We start from the raw sequence: 22,880 nt of genomic DNA on the forward strand, positions 1-22,880 counted from the left end.
TAGATGGAGCCATTCTTCCCAATGATTGCCCACTAGCGATCGTCTAAACTGAATATTAAGGGGGGTAGATTGAAATACCGTTGCAACGAACACCTCACATCGTTGAGCAATACGATATAAAGACGGATATTGAATGGCCAAGGGTGAGTTGCCAAGCCAAGTATCCTCACAGAAACGTGTACTAGCACCGTTTCCAATAACAAACCTCGTCCTATTGAACATTGATTGTTTGAATTTCATTAGTCCTTTCTAGAAAGGTGAGTCAGTCGGCCTGACTGTGATCTGGGACAATGTTTTAGTCTGGAGGTACTTGCTACGAAGGATCTGCGCCCACATGGCCTCAGTCCTGGATGAGAGCTTCCACAACCACTTACTAAGAAGGCATCTGTTCTTAACTTCAAGATTCTCAATACCAAGACCCCCTTGGTCTTTCAGTCGACAGATGATATCCCATTTAGCAAGCCGGTATTTTCTTTTAAGTTCATCACCCTGTCAAAAGAAACGCGATCGATAGAAGTCCAGTCTTTTCCTAACACCAATTGGGACCTCAAAGAACGATAAGAGGAACATAGGCATACTCGTGAGCACCAAATTTATCAAGATTAACCGGCCTCCGTATGACATGAGCTTACCCATCCAGCAACTCAATTTCTTCTCAAATCGGTCCTCGATGCACTTCCATTCTATGTTTGTCAGCCTACGATGGTGTATCGGAATACCAAGGTAGGAGAAGGGTAAATTCCCCAACTCGCACCCAAACAATTGCCTATAAGACTCCTGTTCGTCTTTGGCTCTACCAAAACAGAACAACTCGCTCTTATGAAAGTTAATCTTTAACCCGGTCAATTGTTCAAAGAGGCATAACATCAGCTTCATATTTCTCGCCTTGGCCAAGTCATGCTCCATAAAGATGATTGTATCATCAGCGTATTGAAGGATGGATACACCTCCATCAACAAGATGAGGTACCAAGCCACCCACTTGACCATTCTCCTTAGCCCTTCCTATCAAAATTGCTAACATATCCACCACAATGTTAAACAGGATAGAGGACATCGGATCTCCTTATCTGAGGCCTTTATGTGTCTGGAAGTAATGACCTATATCGTCATTCACTTTAATTCCCACGCTCCCTTTTTGCGTAAATGATTCGACCTGTCGGCGCCAGGCGTCATCAAAACCTTTCATACGCAATGCCTGTTGGAGGAATGGCCACTTAACCTTATCGTACGCTTTTTCGAAATCCACCTTAAAAATTACTTCATATAATTTTTTGGAGTGGATTTCATGGAGCGTTTCATGAAGGACAACCACCCCTTCAAGGATGTTTCTGTCCGGCATGAAAGCAGTTTGGGATTGTTGCATCACAGAATGCGCAATCTGTGTGAGCCTATTAGTCCCGACCTTGGTGAAAATTTTGAAACTAACATTGAGGAGGCAGATCGGCCTGAACTGCTCAATTCTCACAGCATCCATCTTTTTAGGGAGCAATGTGATAGTTCCAAAATTCAAGTGAAATAATTGAAGCTGTCCAGAGAATAGATCATGAAACATAGGTAGCAAATCCCCCTTAATAATGTTCCAGCACTTTTTATAGAACTCGACTGGGAACCCATCCGGTCCGGGAGCCTTATTGTTTTTCATTTGTGCAATAGCATCAAACACCTCCTTCTCTGAGAACGGGGCAACCAGGATATCATTATCGGCAGCAGACAATTGAGGCACATCCTCAGTCCTGGACTCATCGAGGGACACACAATTATCCTCCGGAGGTCCAAATAACTGCCTATAATACTCGGTAATATATGTTTTGAGATTATCCTGTCCTAAAATAGTGCCCTCATCTTGTTCAAGTTGAAAGATCCGCTTCTTTCTGTGCTTACCATTGGCAATCAGGTGAAAGTATTGAGTATTCGCGTCCCCTTGGACCACTTTGCGGACCTTAGCTCGCAAAGCCCACTTCAACTCTTCTTCGCGGAGAAGTTCTTTCAACCTCTTCTCCGCCTCAGTTTTAACCTGGAGCTCAGCAGGCAGCAAAATCGTGGATTTAAACATCCTATGGCAGCCGTGCATGTTGTTCAACTTTACATTTGCGCTTAATGTAAAAGAAAATACCAGGTGTACATTTCCACTTGCTTGGAGCCTTGGAGTAAAATAGACAGATTAATCTAATTTACAACGCTGTGTGTGTATACTCTCTCTCCCCTCTCTTTCTACATTGTATAGGAGCAGACATATTACACAACTAACTCCTAGGGCAGAGAACTCAGATCGTAAGCAATGTATACCTATGTACGTTACACATGTTGCCGACACACAGGGCATGATCCGTGGCTAATGAGCCATTTGTCCACGCAGAGCTGATGAAAAGCATGGGAGCAAGTGGGCAACCTTCTCGCCGTCTCACCGGCTACCATATCCTACAAGATCAAGAATCATACTATTAAGATCAGGAATCACACTATTCAGATGGAAAAGGAAAGATAATGATGGAAAACGACATAAAGCAAATACCAACCGCATTGCATTTAGTAGCGGGCAAAAATTGGTATGAAATCCGATAATGACAATTGCTTTTAAAAATCTAACGAGGACATAAACGGAGTGGTTGTTGCACCTCTCTGCATTCATTGCCCAATCATAGTATTGCAGTTTAATGTCACAGTGAAGAAAACGGTTTGGTCCTAGGTGAGTTTTCAAAGTACTAGGTGAATTTTGTTACAGAAGACTCGATGAACTTTAGTCTTTAGCACAAAGTTTCATCTTAGATTTAGTACCAGATAAATCATCACTGACAACCAGCTGGAAAATAGTAGCAACCCCCTAGTGGTCGACTGGTAGGTACTCTGCTATGGATCTCCAGCACACTGATCAACATACAACCACCTAGTGGTAAAGTACCAAGTACTCAGCTATGGAGTCTCAAGATAGTGATCTATCTAACAACCATTTATGACATAATGGTACATAGCTTAATTTTCACTCCCTTTTATGAAACTATGGGAGCCACATTAACTTCAACATAATCTTGTTTTCCGACTGCTTGTGTTTTAGGTTCTTCTCTGAAAATTATGAACTGGTTTGTTCCCCGTTTCCTTAGGAAAAAATATTTGCCTTAGACAAAATGAAGGGCAAACTGAGAGGTTCTTATGATAATTGTACCTGTAGACAGATGGCGCAAGACATGTTTTCACCCGATTTGCCCTGAGCCTCAGCCTGAACCTGATCAGCTACCACGTAGTGTGGTAATTTCTCCAGTGCCTCCCTCGAAAGCCCCCTCGATGAAATGTCCCCGAAGATGTCGTACACATCATCGTGCCCAAAATCCGGTATGCTGAGCTGTTTGATGAAGGAAAAAACCAAATCTAAAATTCAGTACAGATGCAGGAACAACGCACGACGGGACCGCCATTGATTGTCTGAATCCAACACCGCCCTTTTTGCAGTGCTGGCCATTCAATCTGATTTAATTCCTTCACCAAATGCACCACACTCGACAAGCAACACTCATGTATACATCGCCATCGGTTCGGTGCCATTTCGCTCTCCGTTCTGTGGCAAACGTTGTCGTGGACGATAAGGTTGATAATACTGAAACTGACCTGCCAACGGTACGCCATATGTGCCGAGGATCCAAGCTGCTGTTGCACAAACCGGGCATGAAGGAGCTGCTCTATGAAATCTGCCTGAATAAATGAATTCATGAACTTTCTTAGAGGCGTGTTGATCTAGCAAATAATGATACCTAGTACAGTTAAGGAAAATATGTGGTTGAGCTCGGGTGTAGGTACACCCACACTATTTTGAACACTACGTTATGGCACCAAGGTTTTGGTTACCGAATGAGGCAATTTTACCGAGGGGGGCTGGTAAATGTGGTTACCACGGTTACCGAGAAATACCGAGAATATTTCGAGCGAATTTTATAGTTGAATTTTGAATTCAAATCAGGGAATGAATGAATATTCGAACCAGAGACCTCTCAAAACAGGAACTAGGTTGCTACCAACATGCCAGAACCAACTCTAATGGTATTAATTAGATCCTACGTATTTTACTATAAATTGGGTGTTTAAATTCAAAAATTTCAAAAAAATGGTATTTTTTGCTCGGTATGGCGATTTACCGAGGGGCACGGAAATACGCGGTAACCATGGGAAATCTTGAAATTTCGACCGGTAACCAAAACCTTGTATGGCACTCAAAAATTAGTAGCAAAATATGGCAGAAAAATAATCGGAGGAAAACCCGACCGTATGTGGTGCATCCAAAAAGAACAAGGGGTAGCAGATATGTATCGATATAAAAATTACATAATTGGCCAATTTTTCTACCAAATGGCACAACACGTGAACATAAAACTTCAAATCTGTAATGCTTGGCATTTTAAAAATAAAGATCACACTAAGCAGCAGAACGACCTACCGATAGACAATTGGGATTGTGGCATAAGGCATTCAGGCCCAACAAGCAGAGAACAGAGTACATGCATACACAGGATCACCGGATACCATCTTGGGCAAACATTATGGAGCTAATTGCCACAACAAATAATCTGAAATTCTGATCTGATAGCATCAAGGGGGTGGATGAAGCTTAATGTTACTGACCATGGAGCATGTGCCGAGCCGGTCCGAGCACCAGTACGCGCGAGACGCCTCGAGAACCTCGATGGAGAGGACGGCCCCGGCGATCGCTCCCAGTCCAGCTCCCCGGAGAACGCCGCTGTCGGAGGCCCTGCCCGCCAGCGCGCCGGTGACGGCTCCAGTCAATGCTCCAGCTTAATAACACACCACAGAGCATGCACCAATCAGAATTCAGAACACATGCTCGGGACCATGACGGAGTGTGCCCAAAAAGAACGGCCGGGCCGGCGAGAGTACGCGAGAGAGGAGGAGGAGCCAGCAATCAATTACCGAGAGCGAAGAGGCCGGTGAGCGCGCCGGAGATGACGCCGGCGATCAGCCTGGGGAGGTACACGGCGTCCACGCCGCGCTCCTCCAGCCACTCGCCCGCGGGCGCCGGCTCTCCCGCCGCGGCAACCTCCATCGACCGCCTCCGCGAGGATCAGGCGGAGAGGTAGTACGGGTTTATTTTTGGCGCCTCGCGGCTCGTTGGAGTGGGCGGCGAGAGGCTCTCCGGGAGAGGAGGGCTGGCCGGGAGGCTAGAGGATATCGGCAGCGAAAGGCTCCAGCTTTAGCAGCTTGGGCGAGGGGCTTCCCGTGATGAAGTGATACTGCTCGGGATGAGCCGCTTTTGCGACGTCCATGGTCTCGCTTTCCTGTGCTTTCTGTTCCTCTCTGTGTTGGTAGAGGCCTCTTTTCGGGGCAGAATTTAGGCACACTCCAAGCAACACATCTCGTGCCAGCTCTTCTTCTTACTTTACTTCACCTCGTGTGAGTATTTTCTTTTTTCTATCTTTCATGTGTTTGAATTGGAGCCCACGTCATGTGATGATTGGAGCGGATGGAATGTCCTGACCATTTCCAACTTTCCATTCCCTGTGTTGCCATGAAAAAGACTCAGGTCTCTTTGATTTAGGGTCCCGATAACTGCCACACGTGTGGTGTATCGGGTGGTTGTGCCGCACGCCTTGTGTGGCATGGACAGAAACCCACTCGCACGACCGTGTCCGGGCGCGCAAAGGCACAGCCCGCACGTCCGGTGTGTGGCAAACCCGTGCGCACGTTCGGGCCAGACGACCCCGCAGCCCGCACGACCCAGCCGTCCCGGCCTCCGATCGATCTCCAGTCCCGACTGCCGCCATCGTCTCCCACCTCTCGCACCCCTACCTCCATCGCCGGCCTTCTCTGGTTGCCATGGCAACCAGAGCAGATCCTTAGGGCCTTCCCACCGCAAGCCACACACCAACCCTCCCCCACCCCCCGCCTCCCACTCCAACCCCGCCCTCCAGAGACGACCAGCTAAAAGCAGGTGAATCTCCCGATCTCCTACTGCTTCTCATCCTTCTTCTGGACAGAAAATTGCAAATTTACCGACGAAGGTGGCGACTGGATCCACGCTATAGGGGTAAAACACTACATGATTTTGTGTGTCTTCGCATTTGCCAAGCAGAATACACTAGATCTGCCATGAACTACGCTAGAGATAAGCTTAAGTTCTCAGTTCGCTTGATGCAAGTAGTTGATAATGAATGGATGCGTAGGAATCCCTAAAAAAGGAGAGAAATGAGAAATTTGGAATAAAGGGGGTGGGAAAATTAATTGCCACTTGTGTCTAACGTCAGTTGCCACCTATCATTGTCGTTAACTGCCACCATGTTAACCTGTTGCTTGCCATCCTATTGTAGTGGCTGTTGCCATCGAATCGAACGGATAGCTCGCACCCACATTTTAGAAAAGAGAGTAGATGTGCATGTCCTACTTGCCATGATGTGTTGGTTGCCTACGCATGAAAATGTGATAACATTGATGTGTTATCTTCTACGTGCAAGCAGCAAAAGAATACATTTTTTGTGGAGTGTTGATGCGTTCTTGTTCATGCAGTGATTGAGGACACATTGGCAGAAACGAGACGCGGAAAGAATGAATCATGAAGATGGCGCTGATCCTTGGGGTTCTCAAAGGCCAGAAACGCCGCCTTGGGATGCAGCAGGGTACAGTCAACTCATTTCTGCAGGGTCGTCGCTGCCACTACTAGAACAGTACGCAGGCATTGGTATGATGCATGATAACAAAGAAAAGAACATTTGCCATGTTCACGACGATGAAGATGACATTCTACTTATGTCCTACACTGTCATTTTTCGCAGGTTCTTATGACCAAAACACACTCAGGGGGCACCATGGCAAGTTCAGTCACAGGGCGCTAACACTGACAAATGTACGGCAGCCAACTTCAACTATCTAATGTGGCAAATTAAGGTAATGCATACGAAAAAGAAACATACTGGTGTGGACATAAAAAATAAACTTGCAAAGGATGGCAAAAGACTCACGAATTATGTCGGAAAAAATGCAGAACCTTCGTGCAGCACGTGGCATCAGGCGGCACCCATGTACCTGCCATCGACGTCATACATAGGTGAGTCCATAAAAAGTGAAGTTACGGACGGTGAATTAGCAGAAGAAGCATAGTTGACAACTGCAGTTGCCATGACTGGACAACTGCAATTGCCATGACTAAACAACTACAGTTGCCATCTCTAGACAACTGTAGTTGCCATGACTGAACAACTGCAGTTGCCATGCCCGGACAATTACAGTTGCCATTGCCTGGACAACTGCAATTGTCATGCCTGGACAACTGTAGTTGCCATGCCAGGACAAACTGCAGTTGCCATGCATTGACCAACTACTACCATGCTTACAGGTTATTACGGTAGTGCTATCCCGGAAAACGTCTCATGGCAAGCTTCACAGATTGCAGATAGAGCACGTTAATTTGGTGTGACAGACCACACAAGATGGGCAAATGCAGCACAACAAGGTAAGGAAATTTGAACCACAAAAGAGCACTGCATTTGTTTTTGTGGGAATAGCATGTGAGGAAAAGAAGATTTGTAGCAGTGATGGTGGGAAAAAACAAACATAAAACGCTAACAAGTGGTTGTGTGCAATGAGTCATATATTGTCTTCGGGATTTGCCAATTGCTAACAGCATGTGTGCAGCACTAATGGTTGATCGCATTTGCCTAATGAGCTCAAGCCTAGAATACAAAGTTTTGATGCTAGAACACACTGGTTGCCATGTATTGGCAGCAGTATTTGCCATGTATGTAGGACTGCAGCTGCCATGCATATAAAATCCAAGTCTTCATACTGAAAGAAGCTGGTTGCCATGCATTAGCAACAGATAGTTGCCATGTTTGTTGGACTGTAGCTGCCATGACTGGACAACTACAGCTGCCATGCATGTCCACATGCAGACTCACGGCTTGCTATTTGAATGATGTCATGCCAAATCACTTGAAGTTGATGTGCTCCGTTACGATAAACATGTTATTGAAGCAAAATCTTATGCTCGTACCTGTTTTTTCTATTCCAGGGCCTACAACCATAGTGAACAGCGGCGCGGGGACATCTACTGCGGGGAGCTCTAAGCGCACGGAAGACGCGTTCCACCAGCCAGCCAAAAATCATGCCGCAAACAATGCCGAGTCAGAGTCGGAAATGGCAATCATTCCAGCAATGCCAACAAGCACCCCTTTGAACACAAGCACTCGCAACACTCAAGTAGATGAAACTGCCGCCGATACTGAAGTGAATGATGAAACTGATGAAGAAGCACAAGGGGATGAAGATGGTGGGCAATCAGAGATCGTGGTACCTCAGCCACCGTACGTTGGGCAGAGATTTGAATCATTCGCATAAGCAAAGGAATTTGACCAGACATATGCAAAGTTCCATGGGTTTGCGGTCAACACCGAATACCATAGGAAAATTAAGAAAACTAACGAGTACAGCAGAGGTGAGATGAGGTGCCACAAGGCACGAAGGAACAAGAAGGGGAAAGGTGTTGCGCCTGTCGTTCCGGAATGAAAGAGAGGTATCATTCTCAAGACAGAATGCCATGTCCGGTGTAAGCTAAACGTAGATGGAGCACAGTGGGTGGTCACTGAATATTTTGATGAGCACAACCACAAACTCATAAAGAAGTTTGACCTGGTAAAATTTTTGACCGTCCATAGAGGATTCACCCCCCTCGAGAAGAAATTCATAAAGCTGCTACATGATTGTAACGTCGGTCCATCAAGAATGGTCCAGATACTATCACTCATCCACAGCAAAAAAAAGGACTCCGAGTAGCATGCCCTACATACCAGCTGACGTCACAAACCTAAATGCAAAGTACCGTAGAGAGAGCAAGTTGGCTGACATAGAGGCCACAATGGCCTACTTCGATGAGAAAGCGAAGGAAGATCCAAATTTCTTCTATAGGATAAGGTTGGACGATGAGGACCGTGTCAGGAACATGTATTGGGTGGATGGTGCTGCAAGAAGAGCCTACAAACATTTCCGAGATTGCATTTCATTAGACGCGACATATCTCACTAATATGTACAAGATGACATGCGCTCCATTCATAGGAATAAATAACCACAATCAGTCGTTGCAGTTCAGATGCGGGCTCGTTCAGAACGAAGACACGGATGGGTACATTTGGCTGTTCAAGACCTTCTTGGAGTGCATGGATGGACTTGCTCCGATGAACATAATAACAGACCAAGATTTTAGCATGCGTGTAGGCATAGAAGAGGTCTTTCCGTTGGCAGTGCACAGGCACTGCATGTGGCACATTATAAAGAAGGCTAAGGAGACGCTAGGACCGTTCTTTGCTGACCGTCCAGAGCTGCACAAGGTATTCGAGCTGTGCGTGGACCACAGCTTGACGGTGGAGGAGTTTGAAAGGAGCTGGATGGCCATGATTGAAACATATCAAGTCCAAGACAACGAGACTCTTGCTAGCCTGTGGGAGAAGCGAATGTATTGGGTGCCGGCCTACTTCATGCAGTGCTTCTTCCCGTTTCTGCAGACTATGCAGTGCAGCGAGGGGTTCAATGCTGTTTTGAAGCGGTACGTGAGCCCCGGCAACTCATTGCTACAGTTTGCCAAGCAGTACACAGATTTGCAACAAAAAATACTGGGATCTGAGCTACAGCAAGAAGCGAACACCGCACTAAAGCAACCAAAATTGCTAACATATTTACCGATGGAGAGGCAAATGAGCAAGATATACACCAACAAGATTTTTAACAAGTAAGTCAGTTGCGTTGCAATCTTATTTGCACAAGCATGAAGGCAGTAGGTGCCATATAGAATGCAATGCAGTTGCCATGATATGTGGATGCCATGTTTAATGAATTACTGTTTGCCATGTTTACTCAACTGCAGTTGCCATGTTTAATGAACTACTATTTGCCATGCTTTCTCAGTTATAGTTGCCATGTTCAATGAAATGCAGTTGCCATGTTTAATGCACTGTACTTCCCATTAGGCATGTTGGTATGCAAATGCCAATGCCAATTGAAAATGTTATGTAGTTGCCATATTTAATGAACTGCATTTGCCATGTTTACTGAAATTCAATTGCCATGTTTACTGAAATGCAATTGCCATATTTACTCAACTGCAGTTGCCATGTTTTATGCACTGTGCTTCCATTGGGAATGTTGGTATGGAAATGACAATGGCCAGTTGAAAATGTTATGCAGTTGCCATGTTTAATGTACTGCAGTTGCCATGTCTAATGTACTACAGTTTCCATGTCTAATGTACTACAGTTGCCATGCCTAATGTACTACAGTTGCCATGTGTAATGTACTCTATTTGTCATGTTCAAACAAAATGTACTTCTATTGGCCACGACAACATAAGGTGCTACAAAAAATAGCACACGATAGTTTAACAAAAAACATACAAAACTTGCAGATTCCAGGAAGAAATAAAGTGTGCCAGCATGTTCACGGCTTTCCAGGTGGACGAACATACGTTCATGGTGTGTTCTATTTTGGGCATGTCAGATTCAGAACCTGAAGACCCGGACAAAGGAAGGAACTAGTTCGTGAAAGCCTTGATAGGCCAAGGCGAATACTACTGCCAATGCTGCAAGTTTGAACGGGACGACATTGTGTGCTGTCACATATTAAAAGTAATGGACATGAACGCAGTGACACGGATGCCCTGCCATTTCATAAGGCGGCGATGGACTTGGGACGCTGACGACACGTTGGCGCTGTAGACAACAAACGCAGTTCTGGCTTTGCATGACGAGAGACCGGAGTCAACCATGGAAGCCGTGAGGCACATTGTGTTGACAAAGAACTATGCTGAGCTAATTGATGAAGCGTGCAAGAGTGATGAGACAGCGAGAGTCGCAGAAAAACACAGGAAGTCCCTGAAAAGAGAGCTTGATGAGATCAAGAAGAGGAAAGCTGAGGAAGCCTTACACAGGTTCCCCCGCACATCAAGTGTGCCTTCGTCCACGGGGCCATCATCTGAAAACTCGAAGATAGGATCTGGAACAGCAAGCACACAAACCCAGGTCAGGAACCCGCCCCGTTCCATCACAAAGGGGCGTCCAAAAGAGATAAGATACAAATCAGGATTGGAGATTCAAGCAGAACACAAGAAAACAAAGGAAGGGACGGGCAATCCGTAATCAACATTGGGGCACTGTGACATGGTCCTTGGTGACATTTTATTTTGTAATCTAGATGTTCTAAAAAAATTCAGAAATGGGAGAATGACTCTTGAGGGGCATCAGAAGATGAAGGAAAATGCACTGAATGGATAATTGCAGTTGCCATGTTATGTGTACTTAATCTGCCATGTTATGTGTAGTTAATCTGCCATGCTATTTTATACTAAACCTGCCATGATATTTTATACTGGATCTACCATGGTAAGTATACTGGATCTGCCATGTTAATTATACTGGATCTGCCATGTTAAGTATATTGGATCTGCCATGTTGTTTATGCTGAATCTGCCGTGTTGTTTGTACTGAATCTGCCATGTTAGCTGTACTGAAATATGCCATGTTATTTGTAATGACTCTGCATCGCGTATATTTCCATGTTAATTCGACGCGGTTTAGTCACACATAGTGTGTTGTGTGCAATCTATGGGAAACAAGTTGAAAAAGCGTAACGTGCATCAACCGCAGAAAAGGTTACGGCTACATGATCAAACTATCATGCTAGCCGGTGCAGTTAGCGATGAAAAATAAGAAGCAAACAGCCGCATGAAAAACGCCGATAACTTTCACTAACCATGTCTGATGAACTACATCATGTTTTAAAACATCGTAGACGCATTCGAAACAGCAAACTGGTGCTGCAAATGATGAAACCATAATAATAATGATAAGCATAAAACGTATCTGTTGTCATGCCTAAATAGGTTCACATCCACACATATATTACAGAAAATATTCAAACGTCGCTCACACACCACCACTACATACTAAGCTACGCGGGGTTGCAGTCATAACATAGCACACGGACATAGTTTTGAGAAGAACAAAGGTAGTACCTTACATTCCTCGGCAATAGAATGTAAGGTAGGCGTTCAGTATGGAGCGCCACGTGATCACTTTTACTTCTTGATGACTTTCTTGACAGCTTCCTCTACGAACTCACGTGCTCCGGACCGCTTGTTGAAATCTTCGTTCGTCAACCAGTTCCATGTGAAAATTTTCCGGAGCTCAACGACCGTTATAGCTGTGACGACAGGAACCAGTCTACCTTCCCACTTTGTAAGGTATTCCAACGTGTGAAAGCCACAGACCGTCCTGCACAAGAAAAGAATCAGGTGAACTTGCAAAAAGGACAGAGATAGCAATGATAAACTTCAATTCAGATGTAACAAAAAGAGGGGTGGGATTGGTGTAAAGGGCACATGAAGAAAGAGATAGGAAATTACGGGTTCCCTTGCTTCGTAGTCACCACGTACTCAATTGGAAAATGTCTGATCTGGACCTTTGAGTTTTCATAGTGGCAGTTCCATGTCTCTTTGAGGTTGTTGATGAAGAATTCAGCATGCGTAGTAAGGTCTGCATCAGCTGCCGAACGCATTGAATCAAGCACCTTAAAACATTGGTTCTTCAGGTCAAGGCAGATCGCGTAGTGGTGACCACACTTGTCGTGTGGGTCGTGTGGTGCAAGCTCCTGGAACATGGGGAACAGGACCTGCAAGTAAAATGAAGGAAATGAGAAGCAGAGTTCACATGAAGAACAGCAAGGGGACAAAAAAGTAGAATCACGTAGAATGTTTAGTTATAGTTGGTAGTTAAAAGAAAGTTGTCGTCCATGTATGAACAAAGTTGCCCTGTATTTTACTTTGAAGTTGCCACATAGTTTGCACGGGGGATGCAAATCAACAAGTTAGTTTACATGGCAGCTGTTGCCACATGAAACATCTACCACATAAACAGAGTGCAGCTACTGGCAAAAAAACATACCATGGAAAAAAAGTGCAAACAGGGAAGGAGTACTCACACATTTCTTTACTGTGAGCTTGAATTCACCGTGCGCAGCAAAATTCTTCCTCAGGATTTTGTGGTGGAAGTCACCGTCCCATATTTTGCAGGTCACACTGTAATGCATGATTGTTTTGTCGGGAGACATATCCATATGCTTGTTGATGTAGTCAATCCCACATGCAACTACATTCATCGACATTTTACCGAGTGGCCTCACGGACTCGGCAAGATCACCCAGGTCAACGTACGTCGCTTCGCATTGAATGACCTTGGTTCTGTCTAAACATGAGCTGTATGAAAATGATATAACATGAAAGAATCATGTCTACTAAGTAAAAAAGGAAGAACTAAAACATAAGCGGATCATATCTAGAAAGTAGACAAAAAGATGAATGGTAGAAAGAGCAAAGCAAAATGAGAGTTTATGTCGTGTGGTCATTACACTTTCAGCTCCTTCATGTGCTTGCTACTGGCCCTCACATTTCCAAATCGCTTGACAATATCGTACAACTGGTTCTGCTCCTTTGTGGCCTTGACCTCGGGCTCGTAGTCTTTCGCGGGAGGTGGGTGAACTACCCTCTGCTGCCTCACAGAACCAGGGGTGGCACTTCTAATGGTATCCTCAGATACCGTATCTGCAGGCACATTGGAACTTGATTGCCCCTGATCTCGTGAGGACCTCCTCTGCAATGCTGCCTCCTCAATCCTGCGGTAAACTTCATCAAGTGACGGCAAAATCTCCTCAGGGGTGCCTGCAAGGATCAAAATGTGGGTTAGGATACCTGGAAAACAAAACAAATTTAGTGCAAAGAGAAAAGGTGCATGATATGAAATATAGGTACAAAAAGTGGGGAGTTGCCATGTGGAGGCAAATACAGTTGCCAGATGTATTGCACTGTAATTGCCATGTGAAAGCAACTGCAGTTGCCATGTTATGTCAACTCCAGTTGCCATGTGGTTGTCGAATGAGAAAATGCAGCATGGGAACAAAAATGCAGGTGACATGCTGCAGCAAATCCAATTGCAATGTATAGAGCATTGTAGTTGCCATGTTAGAACAAATACAGTTGCCATGTTTTATCAACTTCAGTTGCCATGTGGTTGCCGAATAGAAAATACAACATGGCAACAAAAATGTAGGTAAGATGGTGCAGCAAATCCGGTTGCCATGTCATCACATAGCAGTTGCCATCACAGGTCAGAACCCAAAAAAATGATTGGGATAAAAGTCAGACTACACAGGTGTATACAAGAAAGAAGATAAACGCAGAAGAAATGTGATACGTCTCCAACGTATCTATAATTTTTGATTGTTCCATGCTATTATATTACCCCTTTTGGATGTTTATAGGCTTTATTTTACACATTTATATCATTGTTGGGACTAACCTACTAACCAGAGGCCCAGCCCATATTGCTGTTTTATTGCCTGTTTCAGTATTTTGAAGAAAAGGAATATCAAATGGAGTCCAAATGGAATGAAACCTTCGGCAACGTGTTTTTTTGGAAGATTATCATCTTGGAGGCTTGGAGATCAAGTCAGAAGATCCTCTAGGAGCCCAGGAGATAGGCCCCCCCTACAGGGCGCGCCCCCCTGTCTCGTGGACCCCTTGAGCACCTCCCGACCGACTTCTTTCGCCTATATATGCCTACGTACCCTAAAACCATCGAAAATCAAGATAGATCGGGACTTCCGCCGCCACAAGCCTCTGTAGCCACCAAAAACCTCTCGGGAGCCCATTCCGGCACCCTGCCGAAGGGGGAATCCATCACCGGTGGCCATCTTCATCATCCCGGCGCTCTCCATGACGAGGAGGGAGTAGTTCACCCTCGGGGCTGAGGGTATGTACCAGTAGCTATGTGTTTGATCTCTCTCTCTCTCTCTCTCGTGTTCTCTCTCGTGTTCCCTCTATGGCACGATCTTGATGTATCCCGAGCTTTGCTATTATAGTTGGATCTTATGATGTTTCTCCCCCTCTACTCTTTTGTGATGAATTGAGTTTCCCCTTTGAAGTTATCTTATCGGATTGAGTCTTTTATGAGAACACTTGATGTATGTCTTGCCATGCTTATCTATGGTGACAATGGGATATCATGTGCCACTTGATGTATGTTTTGGTGACCAACTTGCGGGTTCTGCCCATGAACCTATGCATAGGAGTTGGCACACGTTCTTGACTCTCCGGTAGAAACTTCGGGGCACTCTTTGAAGTACTTTGTGTTGGTTGGATGAATCTGAGATTGTGTGATGCATATCGTATAATCATGCCCACGGATACTTGAAGTGACAATGGAGTATCTAGGTGACATTAGGGTTTTGGTTGATTTGTATCTTAAGGTGTTATTCTAGTACGAACTCTTTAATAGATCGATCCGAAAGAATAACTTTGAGGTGGTTTCGTACCCTACCATAATCTCTACATTTGTTCTCCGCTATTAGTGGCTTTGGAGTGACTCTTTGTTGCATGTTGAGGGATTGTTATATGATCTATCTATGTTATTATTGTTGAGAGAACTTGCACTAGTGAAAGTATGAACCCTAGGCCTTGTTTCCTATCATTCCAATACCGTTTACGCTCACTTTTATCATTAGTTACCTTACTGTTTTTATTATTTCAGATTACAAATACCTTTATCTACTATCCCTATTGCACTTGTATCACCATCTCTTCGCCGAACTAGTGCACCTATACAATTTACCATTGTATTGGGTGTGTTGGGGACACAAGAGACTCTTTGTTATTTGGTTGCAGGGTTGCTTGAGAGAGACCATCTTCATCCTACGCCTCCCACAGATTGATAAACCTTAGGTCATCCACTTGAGGGAAGTTTACTACTGTCATACAAACCTGTGCACTTGCAGGCCCAACAACGTCTACAAGAAGAAGGTTGTGTAGTAGACAACAAGCTCTTTTCTAGCGTCGTTGCCGGGGAGGTGAGTGCTTGAAGGTATATCTTTAGATCTTGCAATCGAATCTTTTTGTTTCTTGTTTTATCACTAGTTTAGTTTATAAAAGAAAACTACAAAAAAATATGGAGTTAAGTTTGTCTCGTACGCTTCGTCTTTTTAATATCTTTCGTGAGTTTGATGGAAAGGAAAATTGTGCTCAAGTGCTGGAAGAAGAGTGCATTAAAATGCTTGGTACTAAATCTTTGAATGATGAGCATGATTGCAATGTTGTTAGTATAAACTCCTTGAATATCCTTAGTACTAATGATGATTGCTCTAGTCATGATGAAAATATATCTTATGAGCATGTCAACTTTTGTGGAGTGCATGTTTGCATGAACACACCAAATAGAGAAGATATATATTGCAAGAGGCATAAGTATTTAGAAACTAAGAAGTTGCAAGAACGGCTAGATAAGAGTGCGGAGAATTTAAGATATATTTCCCGTTGTGAATTTTGCAATAAACAAGATCATTTACATCTCCAATGCAAATTGTTTCATGATCGGATCGTGTCCAAAAATTGTGATGATTTGATCTCCCTTTCTCATTACAATGAACTTAGATTGCTTTTGGGTTGTGAAGAGTTGAAACGTTTAACTAAGCCTAGCTAGAAAAGATTGATATGTTTTGTGTGGAGAATTGCATTGAAAATACTTATATTGCCAATTACCTAAAGAAAAGAAAGCAAATGGAAGATGATGAGAATACTAATGAAAGGGAAGAGACTTCCCAATCTCCTCCTATTATTTCTTATAATGAATCAGGTAACGAGGAGGAGCTTTCTATTCAACCAATCTCGTCAATAAGGAGCTCAAAGAGGAAGGTTGAACCCACACATAATGTGAAGAAGAAAAAAAAAGGAACAACAAAGGTAGAAAGGTATCCCTCCCAAATGATGTTGCTCCTACTACTCATTGTGATGATGATAATTGCTATACTATTGATGCTATCAATATTTTTAATGATGAGAGTGATTATGCTTATGATATGAAAGGACCCAAGCTTGGGGAAGCTATGTTTGATGGGGATGAATTATTTGAGAATATATTTGCTGGAATTAATGTTTGTTCCAAGCTTGGGGGATGCTATGTTTAATGAAGATTATATTTTTGGCATCCCAAGTTTTGATATGCAAAGTTGTTATGATGATAGCATGCCTCCTACCTATGATGATTATATTGATGAAAGTGGGTTTGGAAGAGTGTCAACTTTAGGAATTATTGATCCCACTATTTTGGAGGATGTTGAATCTTATTGTGATGAATATGAAAGTGGATTTGGAAGAGTGTCAACTATATTTAGTGATTCCACTGTCTTGGGAGAGGTTTCAATCGATTATGATGAGAACGAAGTTGCTGCTTATGATGATTATTCTGATGAAACCTATGCTATAAAAAGTAGTGGTGATTATATTTACAAAACTTGTCATGATTATGATTACCATTTTTCTGAACATTACTCTTTTAATGTGGAAACAATTTTATGATACTCCCACTATTTCGAATGAGAAGAATTTTGCTTATGTGGAGAGTAGTAAATTTTATATGCTTGTAGATCATGAAAAGAATGCTTTAGGTACTGGTTATATTGTTGAATTTATTCATGATGCTACTGAAAATTATTATGAGGGAGGAATATATGCTTGTAGGAATTGCAATAATATCATTTTCCTCTCTATGTGCTTAAAATCTTGAAGCTATGCTTGTTTTACCTTCCTATGCTAGTTGATTATTGTTCCCATAAGTTGTTTTCTCACAAAATCCGTATGCATAGGAAGTGGGTTAGACTTAAATGTGCTAGTCATATGCTCCATGATGCTCCCGTTATGTTTCAATTCTTATCTTTTATGTGAGCATCATTGTCATCATCATGCCTAGCTAGAAAGGCATTAAAGAAAAGCGCTTGTTGGGAGACAACCCAATATTTATCCTTACTGTTTTTGTGTGTCCACATGATTATGCTACTGTATTAATCATGTTTTATAGCTTTTGTTTCAATAAAGTGCCAAGTAAGACCTTTAGGATAGCTTACGGTGATAGTTGTGTTGATCCTGCTGAAAATCAGAAACTTTTGCACCCAGTAAATTAGTTTTGTTAATTCACAGAAACGTGCTTCTGGTCCGATTCATTTTGATCTAGATTGGTACACAAATTGTTTAGGACTTCATAATTTGGTAGAATTTTGTAGTTCCAGAGGTATACGTTTGATACAGATTACTACAGGCTGTTCTATTTTTGACAGATTCTGTTTTCTTTCTGTTGTTTGCCTATTTTGATGCATCTATGGCTAGTATTTAGTGGTACGAACCATAGATAAGTTCGAATACAGTGGATATTACACCAATATGAATTTATAATGAGTTTATTACAGTACCTAAGTGGTGGTTTTATTTTCTTATACTAACGGAGCTTACGAGTTTTCTGTTGAGTTTTGTGTTGTGGAGTTTCCAAGTTTTGGGTAAAGATTCGATGGACTATGGAATGAGGAGTGGCAAGAGCCTAAGCTTGGGGATTCCCATGGCACCCCAAGATATTCAAGAATAGCCAAGAGCCTAATCTTGGGGATGCCCCGGAAGGCATCCCCTCTTTCGGCTTCGTTCATCGCTAACTTTACTAGGAGCTATATTTTTATTCGCCACATGATATGTGTTTTGCTTGGAGCGTCATTTTTTTGTTAATTTTTGCTTGCTGTTATTTAGAATAAGGTTTTGCATCTTTAGTTTCAATAAAAAAGTCAAGGATAGCCTTTGCCATGCTTATTTTGCTAGTATACATGTTGCTGTTTGAAAACAAAAAGTTTACCGCTGTTGTAAAAATTCCCTAGAAAATTTAGAGAATGGTATATTGTTGAAACTTCTTGCATAATGAGATCTGATAAATTTACTACAGTGGGAATTTTATTTCATAATTTTTGGAGTTAAGGAAGTATTGATACTCTTGTATTCTTTACAGAATGTACTGTTTTGCCAGATTGCTGTTATGTTTGCATTGTTTGCATATGTTTTCTTGTTTAATGATTCTATTCGAGGATAGGAGTATTAAATGCAGAGGCATTTAGTATGCAATGTTGAATAATAATTTTAGTGATTTGTTACAGTAGAAAACGATAAGGTTTTGCATTGGTTTATACTAACCTATCTCATGAGTTCTTGTTGAGTTTGGTGTGGATGAAGCTTTTGATAAGAAGAGGAACCATGATATGAGAGGAATTAAGGAGACATAAAAGCTCAAGCTTGGGGATGCCCAAGGCACCCCAAGATAATATTTCAAGAAGTCTCAAGCATCTAAGCTTGGGGATGCCCCGGTAGGCATCCCACCTTTCTTCTTCAACCACTATCGGTTAGTATCGGTTGAGCCTAAGTTTTTGCTTCTTCACATGAGTTGTGCTATCCTTGCAATGTCATTTTATTTTGTTTTGCTTGCTGTTTGAATACAACACTAAGATCTGAAATTCTTTAATGTTAGAGAGTCTTCACATAGTTGCACAATTATTGGACTACTCATTGATCTTCACTTATATATTTCAAAGTAGTTTGTCTTTTGCTCTAGTGCATCACTTATATCTTTTAAAGCACGACGGTGGTTATATTTTGTAGAAATTTCTAGTCTCTCATGCTTCACTTATATTATTTTGAGAGTCTTTTTGGAACAGCATGGTATTTGCTATGGTTACAAAGTTGTCCTAGAATGATGAGCATCCAAGTTGAGTATAATAAAAACTATCATAGAACGTGAATTGGATGCTATGATCAATTTGATGCTTGATAATTTTTTGAGATATGGAGGTATGATATTAAAGTCATGCTAGTTGGGTGATTATGAATTTAAAGAATGCTTGTGTTGAAGATTGTGATTCCCGTAGGATGCACGTATGGTGAACCGCTTTGTGATGAAGTTGGAGCACAATTTTATTTATTGATTGTATCCCTTATGAGTGGCGGTCAGGGATGAGCGATGGTCTTTTCCTAGCAATCTATCCCCCTAGGAGCATGCGCGTAGTGCTTTGGTTTTTGATGACTTCTAGATTTTTGCAACAAGTACATGAGTTCTTTTAACTAACGTTGAGTCCATGGATTATACGCACCCTTTCACCCTTCCATCATTGCTAGCCTTTCTTGTGTTGCGCAACTTTCGCCGGTACCATACACCCACCATTTACCTTCCTCAAAACAGCCACCATACCTACCTATTATGGCATTTCCATAGCCATTCCGAGATATATTGCCATGCAACTTTCCACAGTTCCGTTCATCTGATACGCATTACTTTTGTCATATTACTCTTTGCATGATCACGTAGTTGACATTGTATTTGTGGCAAGGCCACCTTCATAATTTTCATACATGTCACTCTTGATTCATTGCATATCCCGGTACACTGCTGGAGGCATTCATATAGAGTCATATCTTGTTCTAGCTTTGAGTTGTAAATCCATAAAAGTGTGATGATCTTCATTATTACAGCATTGTCCTAGTGAGGAAAGGATGATGAAGACTGTGATTCCCCCACAAGTCAGGATGAGACTTCGGACTTCACAAAAAGAAAAAAAAAGAAAGGCCAAAGAAAAGAAAAAAGAAAAGAAAAAGAGAAAAATAGAAAAAAAAGGAAAAAAATAAAATGAGAGAAAAAGAGAGAAGGGACAATGCTACTATCTATTTTTCCACACTTGTGCTTCAAAGTAGCACCATGATCTTCATGATAGGGAGTCTCATATGTTGTCACTTTCATATACTAGTGGGAATTTTTCATTATAGAACTTGGCTTGTATATTCCAATGATGGGCTTCCTCAAATGCCCTAGGTCTTCGTGAGCAAGCGAGTTGGATGCACACCCATTTAGTTTCTTTTGTTGAGCTTTCATATATTTATAGCTCTAGTGCATCCGTTGCATGGCAATCCCTACTCACTCACATTGATATCTCTTAATGGGCATCTCCATAGCCCGTTGATACGCCTAGTTGATGTGAGACTATCTTCTCCTTTTTGTCTTCTTCACAACCACCATTCTATTCCACATATAGTGCTATGTTCATGGCTCACGCTCATGTATTGCGTGAAAGTTGAAAAGGTTTGAGATTACTAAAGTATGAAACAATTGCTTGGCTTGTCATCGGGGTTGTGCATGATTAAATACTTTCTGTGATTAACATAGAGCAACAGCCAGACTATATGATTTTGTAGGGATAACTTTCTTTGGCCATGTTATTTTGAGAAGACATGATTGCTTTGATTAGTATGCTTGAAGTATCACCATTTTCATGTTAATATGAACTTTTATTTTGTATCATTTGGATCTGAACATTCATGCCACAATAAAGAAAATTACATTATAAATTATGCTAGGTAGCATTCGACATCAAAGATTCTGTTTTTATCATTTACCTACTCGAGGACGAGCAGGAATTAAGCTTGGGGGTGCTTGATACGTCTCCAACGTATCTATAATTTTTGATTGTTCCATGCTATTATATTACCCCTTTTGGATGTTTATAGGCTTTATTTTACACATTTATATCATTTTTGGGACTAACCTACTAACTGGAGGCCCAGCCCATATTGTTGTTTTATTGCCTGTTTCAGTATTTCGAAGAAAAGGAATATCAAACGGAGTCCAAACGGAATGAAACCTTCGACAATGTGTTTTTTTGGAAGATTATCATCCTGGGGGCTTGGAGATCAAGTCAGAAGATCCTCGAGGAGCCCAGGAGATAGGGGGTGCCCCCCCTATAGGGCACGGCCCCCTGTCTCGTGGACCCGTCGAGCACCTCCCGACTGACTTCGTTCGCCTATATATGCCTACGTACCCTAAAACCATCGAAAATCAAGATAGATCGGGAGTTCCGCCGCCGCAAGCCTCTGTAGCCACCAAAAACCTCTCGGGAGCCTGTTCCGGCACCCTGCCGGAGGGGGAATCCATCACCGGTGGCCATCTTCATCATCCCGGCGCTCTCCATGATGAGGAGGGAGTAGTTCACCCTCGGGGCTGAGGGTATGTACCAGTAGCTATGTGTTTGATCTCTCTCTCTCTCTCGTGTTGTCTCTCATGTTCCCTCTATGGCACTATCTTGATGTATCCCGAGCTTTGCTATTATAGTTGGATCTTATGATGTTTATCCCCCTCTACTCTTTTGTGATGAATTGAGTTTCCCCTTTGAAGTTATCTTATCGGATTGAGTCTTTTATAAGAACACTTGATGTATGTCTTGCCGTGCTTATCTATGGTGACAATGGGATATCATGTGCCACTTGATGTATGTTTTGGTGACCAACTTGCGGGTTCCGCCCATGAACCTATGCATAGGGGTTGGCACACGTTCTTGACTCTCCGGTAGAAACTTTGGGGCACTCTTTGAAGTACTTTGTGTTGGTTGGATGAATCTGAGATTGTGTGATGCATATCGTATAATCATGCCCACGGATACTTGAAGTGACAATGGAGCATCTAGGTGACATTAGGGTTTTGGTTGATTTGTATCTTAAGGTGTTATTCTAGTACAAACTCTTTAATAGATCGATCCGAAAGAATAACTTTGAGGTGGTTTCGTACCCTACCATAATCTCTACGTTGGTTCTACGCTATTAGTGGCTTTGGAATGACTCTTTGTTGCATGTTGAGGGATTGTTATATGATCTATCTATGTTATTATTGTTGAGAGAACTTGCACTAGTGAAAGTATGAACCCTAGGCCTTGTTTCCTATCATTGCAATACTGTTTACGCTCACTTTTATCATTATTTACCTTACTGTTTTTATTATTTCAGATTACAAATACCTTTATCTACTATCCCTATTGCACTTGTATCACCATCTCTTCGCGAACTAGTGCACCTATACAATTTACCATTGTATTGGGTGTGTTGGGGACACAAGAGACTCTTTGTTATTTGGTTGCAGGGTTGCTTGAGAGAGAACATCTTCATCCTATGCCTCCCACGGATTGATAAACCTTAGGTCATCCACTTGAGGGAAGTTTGCTACTGTCC

General features: G+C 42.5%; 1 protein-coding gene across 1 annotated transcript; it reads right to left on the reverse strand.

The window, feature by feature from the left end:
• Positions 1-2,029: 2,029 nt before the first annotated feature.
• LOC119325950 (NEP1-interacting protein-like 2) lies at positions 2,030-5,314 on the reverse strand. Its single transcript, XM_037599671.1, has 5 exons — positions 4,917-5,314; positions 4,611-4,780; positions 3,603-3,686; positions 3,163-3,339; positions 2,030-2,420 (listed from the first exon to the last, which is right to left on the reverse strand). Exons 1-5 carry the CDS (start codon positions 5,047-5,049, stop codon positions 2,298-2,300), a joined length of 687 nt encoding a protein of 228 aa, XP_037455568.1. The 5' UTR covers positions 5,050-5,314; the 3' UTR covers positions 2,030-2,297.
• Between the last annotated feature and the right edge of the window lie 17,566 nt (positions 5,315-22,880).

Source organism: Triticum dicoccoides, chromosome 6B (assembly GCF_002162155.2).
Source record: "Triticum dicoccoides isolate Atlit2015 ecotype Zavitan chromosome 6B, WEW_v2.0, whole genome shotgun sequence".
Lineage (NCBI taxonomy): Eukaryota > Viridiplantae > Streptophyta > Magnoliopsida > Poales > Poaceae > Triticum > Triticum dicoccoides.

Excerpts from the sequence above, each read along its gene's own strand:
- LOC119325950 (XM_037599671.1), bottom strand. The coding sequence starts at position 5,049 with ATGGAGGTTGCCGCGGCGGGAGAGCCGGCGCCCGCGGGCGAGTGGCTG. Across the intron at positions 3,687-4,610 it reads GGCTCGGCACATGCTCCATG|GCAGATTTCATAGAGCAGCT; the intron begins GTCAGTAACATT and ends TCATTTATTCAG. Across the intron at positions 3,340-3,602 it reads ATATGGCGTACCGTTGGCAG|CTCAGCATACCGGATTTTGG; the intron begins GTCAGTTTCAGT and ends TTCATCAAACAG.